The sequence below is a fragment of the Chionomys nivalis genome, chromosome 16 (assembly GCF_950005125.1).
Source record: "Chionomys nivalis chromosome 16, mChiNiv1.1, whole genome shotgun sequence".
NCBI classification, from domain to species: domain Eukaryota; kingdom Metazoa; phylum Chordata; class Mammalia; order Rodentia; family Cricetidae; genus Chionomys; species Chionomys nivalis.
Genome location: NC_080101.1, coordinates 33,055,752 through 33,071,231, shown reverse-complemented (window position 1 = coordinate 33,071,231; position 15,480 = coordinate 33,055,752). Strand labels below are relative to the sequence as shown.

Below are 15,480 nucleotides of genomic sequence, written 5' to 3'. Positions count from 1 at the left end.
TGGAGCCAAATTTTAGTAACCGTGGCCTAGGAGCCAAATTTTAGTAACCGTGGCCTAGGAGCATGGATTTATGGTACACCAATTTCCATAGTTCCAGTATGGAAGCAGTTTAATGGAGTATTTATAATAACAAAAAAGAATGTTATAAATCAAAGCATTTAAGACATATATTGGTGGAACCATTGGTGAGGTAAGTTACAAGATGGAGTTAACACTTCTGTAGACCTTGGATGCTGTCTGACAGCCTCTGAGCCCTTCGCTGGGTGGGAGCTAGGGTTTTGTTAAGTTAATGCACCCTAGAAGGTTTTTATGTTTGTCAGGAAGTTAGGTCTAGGTAGTTGTCTCCAGATATTAGGTCCAAAGGTGGGCGTGGCCAGGAGGAATTAGGCTTCGGATGTGTAATATTCCAAACTCTGCACAGCCAGTGGAGATTTCATCACTTAGCTATTGCAGACACAGCTTCTTTTCAGGATTTCTCCTTGACATTGCCAAGGTATAGCTGCAGTTTTTCTTGGTTACCTGTACCAGAACTCCCTGTCTGTGGGGCAGTCCGGAGTGGTCTCCTTCCAAAATAGGTACAATTTAGTTCCTATGCATGGGCAACAGTGTCTTACATATGTTCCTCAAGAAAGCCAACTGGCCAGTTTGGATGCTCATTTTACTAGACCTGGATGGAGGTGGGTGGTCCTTGGACTTCCCACAGGGCAGGGAACCCTGATTGCTCTTAGGGCTGACGAGGGAGGGGGACTTGATTGGGGGAGAGGGAGGGGAAGGTGGAGGCGGTGGCGGGGAGGAGGCAGAAATCTTTAAAATGACACTTTGTAAGATTCAAAAAAAAAAAAAAAGAAAGCCAACTGGCTTGCTGATACTAGCACATAGCCCTATCCTCCTTTTTTATGCAAAAAAAAAAAAACCCATGCCATGTATTTTTATCATATTTCCTCTCCCCCATCCTCCTTATTTGATCTGCTTGGTTATTTTATATGCAGCTTCAGGCCCTTTTCTTCCTCATCCCTAATATCTCATCTCTCCGCAGCGCCAGCCCTGGAAGTTACAGGTCTGTGTTACCAGGCTCAGCTCTTCCAAGGGTTAAGTTAGGGTTCCAAGCTCAGCTCCCTGTGTGTTCAGGACAAGCGCTTTGCCAATTGAGCCTCGTCTCAGCCCTGTTGGTGAATCTTCTGTAAACTCTTCTTCCTCACTCTTCTCGGTGCAACATCCAGTTCCCAGAAGTCATCTCTCAAACAGATTGCTTACACCGAAGTTAGGAGGCTTGTCTCCACCGCTGCATTTTGACTGGTTGTGGTTTTCTGTCATGGTCTCTGCTTGACAAAGTTCTTCCTCTCTTGTACGCCACACACCCTAGGAATAACCAAGTCCCATGTGCCTGTCACAGGATTATTCTGAACATGGAAATGCCTATACCACCAAACAGCATAACCATGAGAGACGTTTCTTACAAACAAAGATGCACCTGTTTCTACTTATTATTTGTGCACTAAGGAGCAATCCTGGGCTTCATGCATACCAACAGGGCAAGTAGTTGGTGCTTCACCGCTGAGTTAGCCCATGGTCTTTGCTTTGCTTTTTGTTTATTTTTTGTTTTGTTTCTTTACACCTGCTATTTTGATGGGTAAATCTTTTATGGCGTTCAGGCATGGGGATCAGATTTTTCCCTAATATTTACTTGTTTCTACTAAATGCCATATTTCGTTTTTCTGTGTTGTTCATTGTTATACTATCAATGCCTAGAATACTGTCTGGTACATATTAGCTACTCAATAAATATTATTTTAATGGAAAATAGCTTTGGATTCTCAGTGATTCTTGTCTTTTTTGAATATTTCTTTAGTTTTTTAAAACTGGCAAACATAAAATTCATTGAAAGACAAGTAGTCCTGCTTGCTATTTAATAGTCAGATCCTTATATTTCACTCAATCCCTGACACTCAGACATCTTAACCTCAGTCTGATATTTTTGTGTTTTTGAGGCTATCAGATAAATTGAATCATTCTATCTACCTCTTTAATATAGGTTTCACATCATGTATTTGAGATTCATTTATGTTCCGTGTGTTGATGACATTTCTTTTATTGCTAGTAATCCATTCACTCTGTAATAGATACAGCAACAATTTTATCCTGTTTTGTTCTTTTTTTACTTTTAGCTTTCCAGAGTCTTGGCCCTTCCACCAGAAAGCTTGATCAAGTCAATATCTGCAGTTCCAGTTTCAAAAAAAGAGTTAAGTATACTTGCGATGATCTGAAATTTTACTTATCCCTTCAATTTGCAGAATAAACCTTAAAGTTATGATTCATTATATTCAACTTGTTATAATTGATATTATAAAATTATATTTTTATTTAGGTATCTATGGTGAATGTGATATTCCTTTGTTAATTATTTTCATGTTTGGTTTTGCTAACCATTATGTCAGTCTTTAGGAAGGAGATTCTAGTTTGTTTAACAATAAGAGAATGACAATAAGGTTATAATCTCAGAGCTTTTGAAGGACTATTAAAACTTGAATCTCTGTGAGTTCAAGGCCTGACCTACCTAGTGAATTCCAGGACAGCCAGGGCTGTTACACAGAGAAACCCTGTCTTGAACAACCAAAAAAAAAAAAAAAAAAAAAGAAAGAAAGAAGAAAGAAAAGAAAAAGGAAGGAGGGAGAAGAAGAAAGACACCTGTTTGCTAATCATCTCCATCATCGTTGTTTTCAGTGTTCTTAGCAGTAAGTTCATTTTAAGCATTATAATAGACTAGAAGAGTGATTTAGCTTTTTGTCCTCTGCCACAAATATTAGAATTCATGTTAAAAATAAAATTGCAGATGTCTTACTATTTATAAATTTTAGCAATTTATAGTTATTTCTTTGAGTCTTCCTAGGTGTTTGAGAACCATGCTGTAAGACTGTGTTCATATTAAATCTTTTATAAAGAATCCTAGCTCTGTATCAAAAAGCTGCAATTTGGTCTTTGATGTATTCAAATCCCTGTCATCACAATAATATTAGAGCTCCTATTACTTCTAGTTTTACTTTATTTTTCGACTTTTAAAAGTCTTTGTTGTTTGTATCATGCTTTGTGTTTTATTCCTATTTCGCTAAACTAATTTCTTTGGTTGCCCATATATTGGTTCAAATATTTGACTAAGTTATTAAAATCCTTTGGTAAGGAAGAATACAATAAGTACATTTAAACCTTAAATGAATTTCTACAATTAAATTTCATTTTCAGAAAATGGAGTCACCATAAAAAATAATCTTAGAAAAGAAACAAGCATACTTTCCCAGCTATTTTAGTATATAAAGGACAAGGAAAAACTTCCCCACAATGTTAGTTTTGCCAGTGTTTGATGTGTTATTTAGCATCAGATCTGTGACTAGCATAATTTATAACTGAGAAGTCGTTTCTCAATAGCCCTGTAAAGTAGATACCATTTGTTATCATCATTTTACTGAGGTTCCAAGAGATTGAGCAATGTGTCTGGAATTACACAGACATTAACTGGTAGGTGAACTTGAATTTGTGGTTTTATAGATTAGATATCAGTTTGGATTGATAAGTAGATTCCATGCTAAGTTTTTGTAGACCAGGCTGTCTTCAAACTCACAGAGATCTGCCTACCTCTGCCTCCCAATTGCTGGGATTAAAGGCGTGTGCTACCGCCGCCTGGCAGATGAGCCACTTTCAGTGTGGTAACCATTTAAACTGTCAAGCCTTTTTTCCAAATTCAAGTCCTCCCTCCCCCTCCCCCCTCCCCCTCTCCCTCCCTCCCTCCCTCCCTCCCTCTCTTTCTCTCTCTCTCTTTCTCTCTCTCTCTGTTTGTATGGTAGGGGTAGTTGGTTTTGTTTTGTTTTCTCAATAAGACTGCAAATACTGTTGTGACTGGATATATTTCTTTGATGCTGTTATCCTGGAAATTGCAAAGCAGTGTAGCTCACTAGTTCTAGGATAGCCAAGGCTACACAGATAAACCCTGCCTTGAAAACAAAAACTAACAAACAAAAAGACTCAGGAAATTTCATTAGGTTTTCATATAATACATTCTTTTACTTTGCTATATTTTTTAGAATATAATTTGGTTACGGTATTTCTCCTTTCCCCTTCCTCCTTCCAAATCTCCCCATATTTATTTCCCTCCCCACTCTCCTTCAATATCATGCCACCTCCCTTTTTTTTTTTTACTGTTATTGCTTGTAAATAAGTATAGGTATATACATATTATTCCTAAATAATTATTACCTGTTCAGTCTGTGTGATGCTAATAAGTATATGTGTATACATAAGTATTTTAAAATATAACCTGTTAAGTGGTTAATGCTGCCCGTATGTCTGTTTTGGGACTTACTGGTGTGCACTGGACACTCTTCCCAGGGAAGGCCACCTCTCCTGTTCCAAGCTCTCCGTGGTTGCCTACAGTTCTTTGTGTAGGGTTGAGGCCTCATGGGCTTTCTCTGTCCAGTTTGTCGTGTCCATTAGTGTCCTCCCTATTCAGCTCATGTTTGGGTTGTCAGTGTTGAGACTTTGTAGGTGTAGCTGACATTAGCAGGGGTCAGAGTCTCACAGCACAGGGCTTCCCTGACCCTCTGGTTCTTACAGCCTTCCCGCCCCATCTTCTGCAGTGTTCCCTGAGCCTTAGGTTCCGAAGTATCTTGTAGACATATTGGGACTGCTGGCGTGGACCGCATGGCAACCATTGCTGCTAGACAAAGTTCCAGCATTTCAGCATTGCAGACCACACTTCTCTCGCACCTTTTGACTTTAGTGTTTAGTGATTCTCACTATTAATGCCTTTCCCTATGGAAATTTTGTGCGGGCTTTGGTAAAGGTTGAAAATGTGTACAATGGTAGCCTTTCCAAACAAAAATAATTCTTTGGGGAAAAAAAATCCTAGCTGCTGCAGAACCAATAATTCCATTGTGCCCTCCTAATTACACTGAAAACAGGAAAGTTAGACATTTACTTGACACACCTGATCCCAAGGTGAAACACCGGAGGCCGTAAAGGGCTAGAGTTCAGTTTGTGAGTACGGGGAAATGGAACGGTGCAATATAATGGGAAAAGAGGAAGACATCGGGTTCCCTTAGGGAGCGCGTGAGTGAGATTGGCACGGAAAGGAGCACAGTTAGGGAACAACTCAGTGCTTGTCCTCTTTGAGGAGTGAAAGGAGCACCGTTAGGAACAACTCAGTGCTTGTCCTCTTTGAGGAGTGAAAATTGCTCTCAAATTGTAGTACAGCGTCTGGTCCCCAGAAGTCCTTTCCCAAGAACAGGCATTTGAATAAGGCCTCCATTCTCACAGGGCTTGAGCAAGTTCCTGCTTGCTAAAGCAGTCATTCTCCTTATCTCTGGAAGAGGAACTCGTGCCCCTTAATTACCTGTGGCTGGTGCCTATTACCAAGGTCAGGGCTAGCTAGATTTCTCAACCCCTGATCTCAAGCCACACCCCACTTCACAAGTCCCTTCGCTCCCTTTTAAGTCTACGTGCAGCCTTTTTTAAATCCCATTAAATGCACTGGCAGCCATCCTGATTCACCCTGATTGTGTCGTCCCCCACCTCGTCCTGACCATCCCGGGTCGTGTTGTCCCCCCAGCCACCCCCACATCTCGCTGGGACCTTAATCCCTGCTGAAACAGGTCTCCAGCAGACTGCATATAATGTATTTTGATAATATTCTTTCTCCTACCCAGCTCCTCCCAAGTCCTTCCCATTTCCCTATGTTATACCCAAGTTTCAGGTCCTCACACCTACTAGCCCAATTTCATATTATTTCCCATCTGTCTTTTAAAAAACAATAAATACAAAAAGCAAACCAAAAATCAAACAAAAAAGTCTAATAAAACTAAAAGTACCAAAAGGAAATTAAAAGCTCACAAAAAATCAGAGTCCGTTTTGTCTTGGCCAACTACTCCTGGCCTCCTCTGTAGTGTGGTTGATGTATCTAGGGACATCCCATTGGGAAATTACCCCGCAGGTGAGATTACTTGGTGTGAGTGAGAAGGCATTTCAAGCTGCATGATGAGTGACATGAAAGAAGTCACCTGTATCCTTCCGGTAATATTCCTTTGAGTGACGTGGGCTGGACAAACCATGATATAACTCACTTAACTCTCTTCCGTTTCTCTGTTGACCATCGGAAGATGTCAGTACCTGCAGTTCTGCAGTTACTTGTATATTAATAATGTCTAACTTAAATTATCACATCTACAAAAAATTCTATAGAGACAATATGTTGAGCCACTTTTTTGTTTGTTTGTTGTGGGGGGGGTGTTTTGTTTTGGGTTGGTTTTTAATTTTAGAGACAGGGTTTCTCTGTGTAACAACCCTAGCTGTCCTGGAACTAGTTTTTGTAGACCAGACTGTTCTCAGACTCACAGAGATCTGCCTGCCCCTGCCTCACGAGTGCTGGGATTAAAGGCATGCAACACCGCTACCTGTCCAGATGAGCCACTTTCAGTGTGGTAACCATCTAAACTGTCCAGCCTTTTTTCCAAATTTAAGTCCTCTCTCTCTCTCCCCCTCTCTCTCCCCCTCTCTCTCCCCCTCTCTCTCCCCCTCTCTCTCCCCCTCTCTCTCCCCCTCTCTCTCCCCCTCTCTCTCCCCTTCTCTCTCTTCTCTCTCGGCTTGTATGGTAGGGGTAGTTGATTTTGTTTTGTTTTTCTCAGTGAGACTGCAAATACTGTTGTGACTGGATATATTTCTTTGATTCTGTTACCCTCCTTATTTGCAAATAGCTTCTCTAGTCATGTAACTGACTGTTCCTTTAGCTGGTTCCACTGAAGCATTTAATAGTTTAAAGTACCAATAGCTGTGTCCATGTCTCTAGTGAACAACTCAGTGTTATAAATAACATTTTTTGTTATGCTGAAACTGTTGGGTCTGGGGAGGGGGTCGCACAAAGATGGGGGGCAGACCACCAGAGTCTGTTAAGCCAGAAGCAAATTTAAAAAAAAAAATTGGCCAGGCGGTTTGGCGCACGCCTTTAATCCCCAGCACTAGGGAGGCAGAGGCAGGAGGATCTCTGTGAGTTCAAGGCCAGCCTGGGCTACAAGAGCTAGTTCCAGGACAGGTTCCAAAGCTACAGAGAAACCCTGTCTCGAAGGAAGGTTTCTGAACTCCCCCTTTTATAGCAAGCATTAGACAATAACAAAAGAATTTTTCAACCTTAAGGTAAAACTCAGATACAAATTGCCCTTCTTTGCAGTTTTCACTAAGAGTTTCTAATCAGACTAGTGCTTGCGCTTTAGGTCTTTGTTTCTCCCTGGCACTCCCTCAGCCAATTCCCACAGCAGAGACAATGCAAACCAAAAGTCATGTACATCCCATCACTTAAAGTTAGCTCAGATCCGTTGCTGGGCATGAGTGGATGGGGGTCTCAGTTTGCAGAGGGCCGCTTCAGTCCTGCAGACAGCTGTCATTTGTAAAGTAGCCCACTGCTAATAGTTAATCCTTCAGCCGATGAGAAAGCTGCTGACAGCCTGATCTCATTCTCCCACTTCTCTGTTTCTACATCTTTATTTCTGGAATCTACATTTCTATATTCTTATTCTTGGACTCTTCAAAACTTAAATTACAACCATTAAGAAAAAACATTTTTGCTCTTGTTTAGACCGTTATAAAGAAGCACTTAGTAGGAGAAGCAGCTTTATAGCGGATGTCAGGCAACTCAGTCTTTTCTGAAGCTGCTTCCTAGTTGCATTTAACTTGCCAGATATCTGTCTGTTTCAGGTAATACTCAAGAAATGTATAAAATAACCAAGATTTTAAAAGTTATAAGTAAAAACAAGGTTGTGCATTTCTTGACTTTCAGTTTTGAAGGTTTTCATAATCCAGTGATTACTCTTCGCTAGACAAGTGATGTGTTTCTAACAGCTCTTTCCCATTTCAACGTTCATCTTTAGAGAAGTGGCGGACTTCCAGCTTTCTGTGGGTTCCTTGCTAGAAGACAACAATCCGCAGTCACAACTCGATGTTCAAGATCAAGCCAGGAGATTGGCAGAGAAGGTATTTCACCTCTGTGTTGTACTGAGCTGAGCATTAGAGGAGAGCACAGCTCCACAGGCTGCGGCCTCACGTTTCTCTGTTGAAGGCAGCTTGAAGGACGTTTCCGTTCATTTTAGCTGGGAGGTTTCCGTGACCTTTCACATCAGCTGTTAAGTGTCCCTTTTGTTGTAGTTTCTTTCTGTTGTGATAAACATGACCAGAAATGACTTGGGGAGGAAAGGGCTTATTTGCCCGGGTAACAGTCCATCATTGAAGAAACTCAAGACAGAACCTTATGCAGGAACTGGTGCAGATGCCAGGAAGGAATGCTGCTTGCTGTTTTGCTCTCTCTGGCTCTTGAGTAGCTTGCCGGTTTATACAACTGAAGCCCATTTACTCAGGGATGGTACCACTTCCAGTGGGCTAGACCCTCCCACATCAGTTATCAATCAAAAAATTTCTCATGTACACCCAGGGGCAATCTGGACAATCTGATTGAGCCCATTCGGTGAGGTTCCTTTCTCCCAGGTGACTAGGTTTATATCAGGTTGACAATGAAAACTGATTAGCACACTCCTGAGCTAACATTGTTTAGCTGGTGTTTTGCTTTGCTTTGTTTTTTATTAATCACAGGGCTGAAGTGTTAATTTATAATTTATAGATTGAAACTGTTTAAACATTTAAAAAAGATTTATTTATTATGTATAGTGTTCTCCCTGCATGTAACCTGCTGGCCAGAAGAGGGCGCCAGATGTCATTATAGATGATTGTGAGCCACCATGCTGGGAATTGAACTCAGGACCTCTGGAAGATCAGCCAGTGCTCTTAGCCCCTCAGCTTTCTCTCCAGTCCTGAAACTGTAAAAACTTTTAAAGGCAGATTTATTTATTCTCCTGCAACTGGAGTGACAAACAGTTGTGAATACGAGGACTAAAACCCAGGTCCTCTCAAGAGCATCCACTGAGCGCTCTTAACATCTGACAATCTCCCCAGCCCCCTGGGTAAGTGTTTGTAGTAAAACAAACTTGATATATTAGAGCAGTAGGCTGCACATCTTTGAAATGAGCTTCTGAGAAGAGCATTAAAACTATGAGAAGAAGAAATAATGTATGTGGAGTGAACGGGATGATCACAGAGAAGTTGTAGGTAGATGATTTCATAAACTCTGTATTCCTCCAGTAAAACAGAAGAATTGGAAAGGTTGTAGTGAATGACCAAATCTAAACTGTTAGCTTCAGACCTTTACACAAAGCATGTTGGGAAAGCTTTTGTTTGTTCCTAAATTTTTAATAGGGACATATGTTGCTCAAAGATGATGTCAAGGAACTCTTAAAAAAAAAAAAAACTGAAACAGTGAAAATCACTTTTGGAAAAAAACGTATAACTAGAAATGACTGTGAAAGGAGCTTTGGTAACAGAGTAATAGTTATTTGGTAACAAGGTCACCTCTGTTCATTTATTAATACGGATAATACCTGATATTAAGTTTGATACCAGAAGTAGAATTAATCTAACTATCTTTTAAATTTCAGAAATAAAGACTGATTGCTCTTCAGTGACAGCAGGCATCTTTAGTGCCCTAAGTCTATCAGAGGGTTTGAATGGACACATGCAGGAAAAGTAGACTGTGAGAGACTTCATTCTGTGCCTGTGCAAGCGCGTTGGCAGTAGGTCCCGACACGACGTCCTGTTTGTGGCTGTCTTGAAAGATGATTAAGATAGTGTTCACTGTATGATAGATGGAGAAATTTGAGGTAAAGGAAAGAGAAAAAGGAAAGGGGAGACTGAATAGCATTCTAGTGAGGAAAAAGAAAATGTGTTGTGTAGATAGGATTTTGGAACAGAAGACCTTGGCTAAGACCTGGTCCGGCTGTAATGCCTGAGAACTGACTCACCTGCTGTCTTGTAAATCAGGTTCATGGTATCAGAGCTACCGATCTCATTAGGTCTGTTCTACAATATAGTCTGCTGTACATGGTCTGTTATTTTTCAGCTTAAATGTGATTCGGTGGTGACTGCCATCAGTGCTGGTCCAGGAACGCTGAATTTCAAAATAAACAGAGAATTACTAACAAAGGTAAGAGAGGATTATAGTCTGGTCTTTGTGGATTATAGTTTCCTTTCATGCCATCTAACCACACTGCTCGCCCAGCTCTCAGACGCCACCTCAGAACCTGTGCACAGGATTCCTCGGTCTGCAGTGCAGTAGAAGTTAATCTTTCTTCCTCCCTCTTTTTTTTGGGGGGGGGTGGTATTTCCAGTGTTTAATCCAGGGCTTTTCCTTTGCTTAAGCAAGCACTTTACCACTTAGTTACAGTTGCTTCCCTAGCCCTTGGCATTCGCTCACTGGTCTTCTCACTGTGGGCTGTCTAGCACTGTTAACCTCTTCCTTGCAGAAAGCACCTTCTTATTTTACCTTCCATCTTTTTCGTCTTTGTTTGGTTTTTCAAGACAGGGTTTCTCTGAGTAACAATTCTAGCTGTCCTGGAACTCAGTAGACCAGACTGGCCTCGAATGCCTCTGCCTCCTGGGTGCTCAGGTTAAAGGTGCACGTCACATTCCATTTATTTGTCTGGTGCCACTTGTCAGCTCTTAATTCACTTTGGGGTTTAGCATCTGTCTTTCCCACTGTCCTGTTTCCATGTTTTGCCATAATGCCTGGCGCGTCATAGATTCTAGATAAATACCTGTTTGTTGATAAATGTGCTCTGTAGTGAAAGTGTGTTGGTTTCTACTCCCTGCTATTCTATAATCCATTGGAAACATAAGGCTTAAACTGGAGAAACCATGGGATAGCTTTTTTTTTTTTAATAAAACAGTAAGTAGTAAAGTTAAAAGGTTTTTAATACAGTAAGAATAAAAAAATTCAGATGCTGAAGTCGGGATGGCCCAGAGGTGTTGGAGAAACCTTGCAAAGGAATTGACTCTCTCAAGCTAGTGCATCGGAGAACAGGTGATTCTGGATATGTGATTACATGATCATCTTGATCAAACTTTTACCATTATTATGCGTGCTTTGGCCTATCTTCTAAATAGAATTATAGCCCACTATTGGGTGTTGAGGCTTAGTGAATGTGTCAGTCTTGAACTGAGTATAATGACAAGGTCAGAAGTTCTCTGGATATAGATCTGCCTGTGCATTGTTTAGTCTCGGGATTCTTCTCAACAGTTAGTGCCTTTCTCGGGTCATGGGGATTTTCCTTTTTCAGCTATCTTTCATTTTGAAATAAATCATCTAACCCAGACTTAGCCCACAGACACTCCTGTTTATTCTGAGCTTGTTAAAATAGTGCCTACAACCTGTTGGTGTCCTCACCTCCCAGCCCCAATTCCTCTTCCCTTCAGGATCTCAACACACAGCCAAGGCCAGCCTCAGGCTCAGAATTCTCTTGCTATCACACTAAGTTACTTATTTACCATCTTAAAGCAATGCTTCTGTAGTCATTTCCCCAGCTGTTTGGAAGTAGAAGTGAGTCTTGCCAAATGTGCCTTCTATACTTTAAGCCCCAACAGCAGTGTTTTCCTCCTTTTGTTTTTCCTTATCCTGGGGAAAGAAGTAGAATTTTGCCTGTAAAGCTACTTTCGCTGAATAAGATAAGGTTTATACTTCCAGGCGAAATACATGTTTATAAAATAATTTAAAGTTTCAGTGGCCACAAATTTTATACTTTATTTCAATTAAGAAACTGTAGAGTTTTACCTAGCTTAGAGATGTCCAGCAGGATTGGTTACTACAGTATTTCCATGGCTAGGTGAGGTGGAATACCCATAATCACGTAAAGAACACTTATCTTTGTACCACACTTACACTTGTTAGTAGCTTGAGACAATTTGTAGGAGAATCTGTAGCCCTTAGTGATACTTAATTCAGTTAAGAGGGAGAAAAGATGGTTTAAGTCAAGATCTATTTGCATGTTCTAAAAAAGTAAAATATAGATAAAACCTTACTTTCTTGAGTATATCTGAAAAATCCATGATGAATAAAATCACGTTTTTATTTACAAATCCATCTTCGCATGCTTTACCAAGCGGAGGAGGTGTTGTTTTGTGACATCACTAAATAAGTTTTGCCTGTAGGTAGTGAATACTTTTCAAGCAATGTTTAGTTTTTAGGAACTCATAGAGTATTGAACGATTTTAATACCAAAGAATTGGCAAGGCACGTAGGTAGTGATGAAGTCCTTAGTCTGCTGGCAGGCATAAGGAAACAGCCTACCAGCAGAGCTAAAGAGGAATGACGTCATCCACAGAGAAGGGTGATGACAGACAGGCAGAAAGTGCCAGCCAGTCGGAGTATCCATTGATTTCATAACAGTAATTTTAAATTAAAAATTTGAGAGGCTGTGGACATGGCACAGAGGTGAAAAGTACTTGCAATCTTGCAGAGGACCCAGGTCCAGCACCAACATTGTGAGTCACAGCCATCTGTGTGCTGGTTCCCGGGTTCCTGCCTCGTCTTCTTGCCTCTGCAGTCACCAGGCACCATGTAGGCCTTGTATGTACATGCAAACACTCATACAAATAAAACTATTTAAAATACACATAAATAAGAGAATCTTGTAAAAACAAATTAAGTGCATTGTAACTGCACAAAAATAACTTATGAATTTTGTGAGACAGACTGTAGTTCTGTCACTAAATTAAAATTAACCTAGAGTACACTGTGGAAGTTTATGTTAGTTTTGACTTTCCACCTGTACATTTATTTAACAGGCATTTATTTAATTACGTATTCTTATTTATTCAGTAGCTCTCCTTGGGGTCTTTAGTTAGAACAGAAGTAGCAACCGCACACGTGCAGTCTCTAATTAACATGTTCACTTGATTGGAAGAATTTCTGCTATTTGACTTCATGTCTCTTGTATCCCAGGCTGGTCTTGAACTGGATATGTAGCCAGTGATGACCTTGAACGTCTGATCTTCTTGCTTCCACCTCCTGAGTGCCTGGTTTATAGGCATGAACCCGCACACCAGGATTATGCAGTGCTAGGTTTGGAACACAGAGATTTGTACAGGCAAGGAAACTGCTGTTATCAACTGAGCTGTTATGACCCTGGGAAAATTAACCTCCCTGCTTTGCTTCCTCGTTTGTGAGCATAGTACTCATCTCTGAAGCTGTATGAAGATGAACTGAGTTAATACATGTAAAATCCTCGTCCCAGTCTTTGTAACATCATTTGCACTCAATAACTGATCAGGCATTTGCCGAGTCCTGGGATTCTTCTCAACAGTTAGTGCCTTTTCAGCTTCTGGCTGTGCTGTTACTATTTCCGTGGGACTTTTGGCAGTTACCCTTATCTCACGAAACGTCAATGTCCTGATCTCTAAGTATCATTCGCAGTTACTGTAATAATGAGTAGATGAGATTTATGGGTCCGGAGTAGCACTTCATTATTAGCTCACGTTGTAAGTGCTCTCAGAAACTGGCAACAAGTGCTGTTGATTCCAGAGCTGGTGCTGCTGACAGTGCTGTAAAATTCTGGGCTCTGCAGTTAGAGTGAAGAAGTTAGCAACATTTAATTCCCAGAGACGCAGTAGTTAAGGACATTCTTTCCATCACTAAACCGCACCCTTCTGTTCTTCAGGCGGTGCTGCAGCAAGTAACTGAAGACGGCTCAAAGTATGGATTAAAAAGTGAACTTTTCTCAGGTCTGCCCCTGAGGAGGGTTGTGGTGGAGTTCAGGTGAGTGACTCTTGAGTTATGTGCTGATTAGCCAGCTGATAGGGCAGAGAGGCTCATACCTCAGGGTCGAGTTTTCTTTCCATGACAGTGGAAAGTTGAGAGTCCGTGACATTGTGTTACTTTGTAAGGATCACAGCCAATCAGTCATTAAACCAGGAATAAAAAGGATAAAATTAGATGTTTACATATCCAGTCCGTTTCTCCTTTCCTTGTTTTAAGCAGGATCTCCACATTGGCCTTGAATTGGATGGGTAGCCAATGACCGCCTCCTGCAAAATTTCCAAATAGCAACACCAGCTTGGGACGAAGGACTCAGCATTTTGAGCCTATGGGGGACATTTCTTATTCAAATCACAGCACTCTCTTTTTAAAAAAAATTCATGTGTCCTCATAAGATTTAGGAGATTACACTAAATAGTTTACAAAAGTAAGGGATCCAATTGTAATTCCGCTGTGGTTACTTTGGTTGCCAAAGGAATTGAATTTGCCTTTCCATCTTATAGGATTCTTTTCTTAGTAGGGAATTAGTTCCAGAAAATGTCAGATTAATGATTTCAAGGAGCATTTTGTCAGTCTGTCAGTCCTGTCAGTAAACAGCATTCCCTGCTGAGCCATCTCTCCAGCACTTTCTTCCTTGTCTCAGAATAGTCTCTCTCATACGTGTGCCATTTCTGAGTGTTGCACTACTTTGTAGATCACAGGATCAATGATTATTGGTTAATGAAGGTTTGATTCTTTCCAAATTCTAATTTATCCTTACTGTTAATTCTGATGTCTAACCTACCTCCTGAATTGTCAAAAGCCCTGCTCCCTAATTTTGTCACCCCAAAGAAGCATTATCATCTAGTTCATGTTCAAAATTTTTGTTATTGGAATAAGAAAATATTCTTGCAATTTTTGCAGTTCACCTAATGTTGCAAAAAAATTTCATGTTGGCCATTTGCGTTCCACCATCATAGGTAAGTGTTCCCTTTAACAGACAGTACTAACGTGTCTAGGAGACACACCTTATAATGCAATGTAATGGTTCAGAGTCTAAGTGAAAAGGGAGGGAAAAGCTCCCCACAATGTAAATTACATGCGCATGATGCTGAGTAGATGTTGCACTAAATTGAAAAATTGGTTTACAGGTTAAAAACCAAAATTTATTTCAAAAGGTAAAGGCTGAAGTCAGTTTTCATTGGTATGTGTGTTATGGTTGTAACTTAGACATACGGAAAACTGAAAGAGGCAATAAAAAATAATCACAAATTATTTCTGTGGGCTTGGTAGAAATCTTTCATATTTTTTTGTTCCTGCAACTGTAATTTTCAAGACTGGAAACTAAAGTTTTTAATAGAAATTATTTACTTTAGGAATACTGGAACTACTTTATAGTTATAAAGCTTTCATGTATAACATGTTCTTTTGAAGTGTGTGTGTGTGTGTGTGCACGCTTGTGTATATGGGTGTGGGAACTGCCTACAGAGTCCAGAAGAGGGTGTCTGGTACCCTGGAGTTGGAGTTACAGGTGGTTGTGATCCACCTAACACGAGTGTGGAGAACTGAACTCTAGTGCTGACTAGAGCAGCCAGCATAGCAAACACTCTTTAACCACTGAGCCCTCTCAAGTCCTGCCCTCTGTTTATACTTTACAGTACTGCAATTCAAAACTCAACTGAGAATTGTGCAATATTGGAATTGGAGTTTATTCCAGGTTAGAAATCTATGATGTGTACTCAAGAATAAGCCATTTAAATGCTACTGTGATATATTTCAAAATTGGAAAATTGTATGGGTGGCAGATTATTGTTGAAATAAGAAACCTTTCA

The 15,480-nt window shown here is 40.5% G+C and overlaps 1 protein-coding gene across 3 annotated transcripts in view; it reads left to right on the top strand.

Moving 5' to 3' along the window:
- The window catches only part of Rars2 (arginyl-tRNA synthetase 2, mitochondrial), a 56,794-nt gene that overhangs the window by 1,553 nt on the left and 39,761 nt on the right, over positions 1-15,480 (top strand). For all 3 annotated transcript variants that reach the window (XM_057790508.1, XM_057790509.1, XM_057790507.1), the window contains exons 2-6: positions 2,166-2,239; positions 7,905-8,007; positions 9,980-10,063; positions 13,572-13,669; positions 14,573-14,628. In XM_057790508.1, the coding sequence (XP_057646491.1) occupies positions 2,166-2,239; positions 7,905-8,007; positions 9,980-10,063; positions 13,572-13,669; positions 14,573-14,628 (415 nt within the window). The remainder of the gene's footprint in view (positions 1-2,165; positions 2,240-7,904; positions 8,008-9,979; positions 10,064-13,571; positions 13,670-14,572; positions 14,629-15,480) is intronic.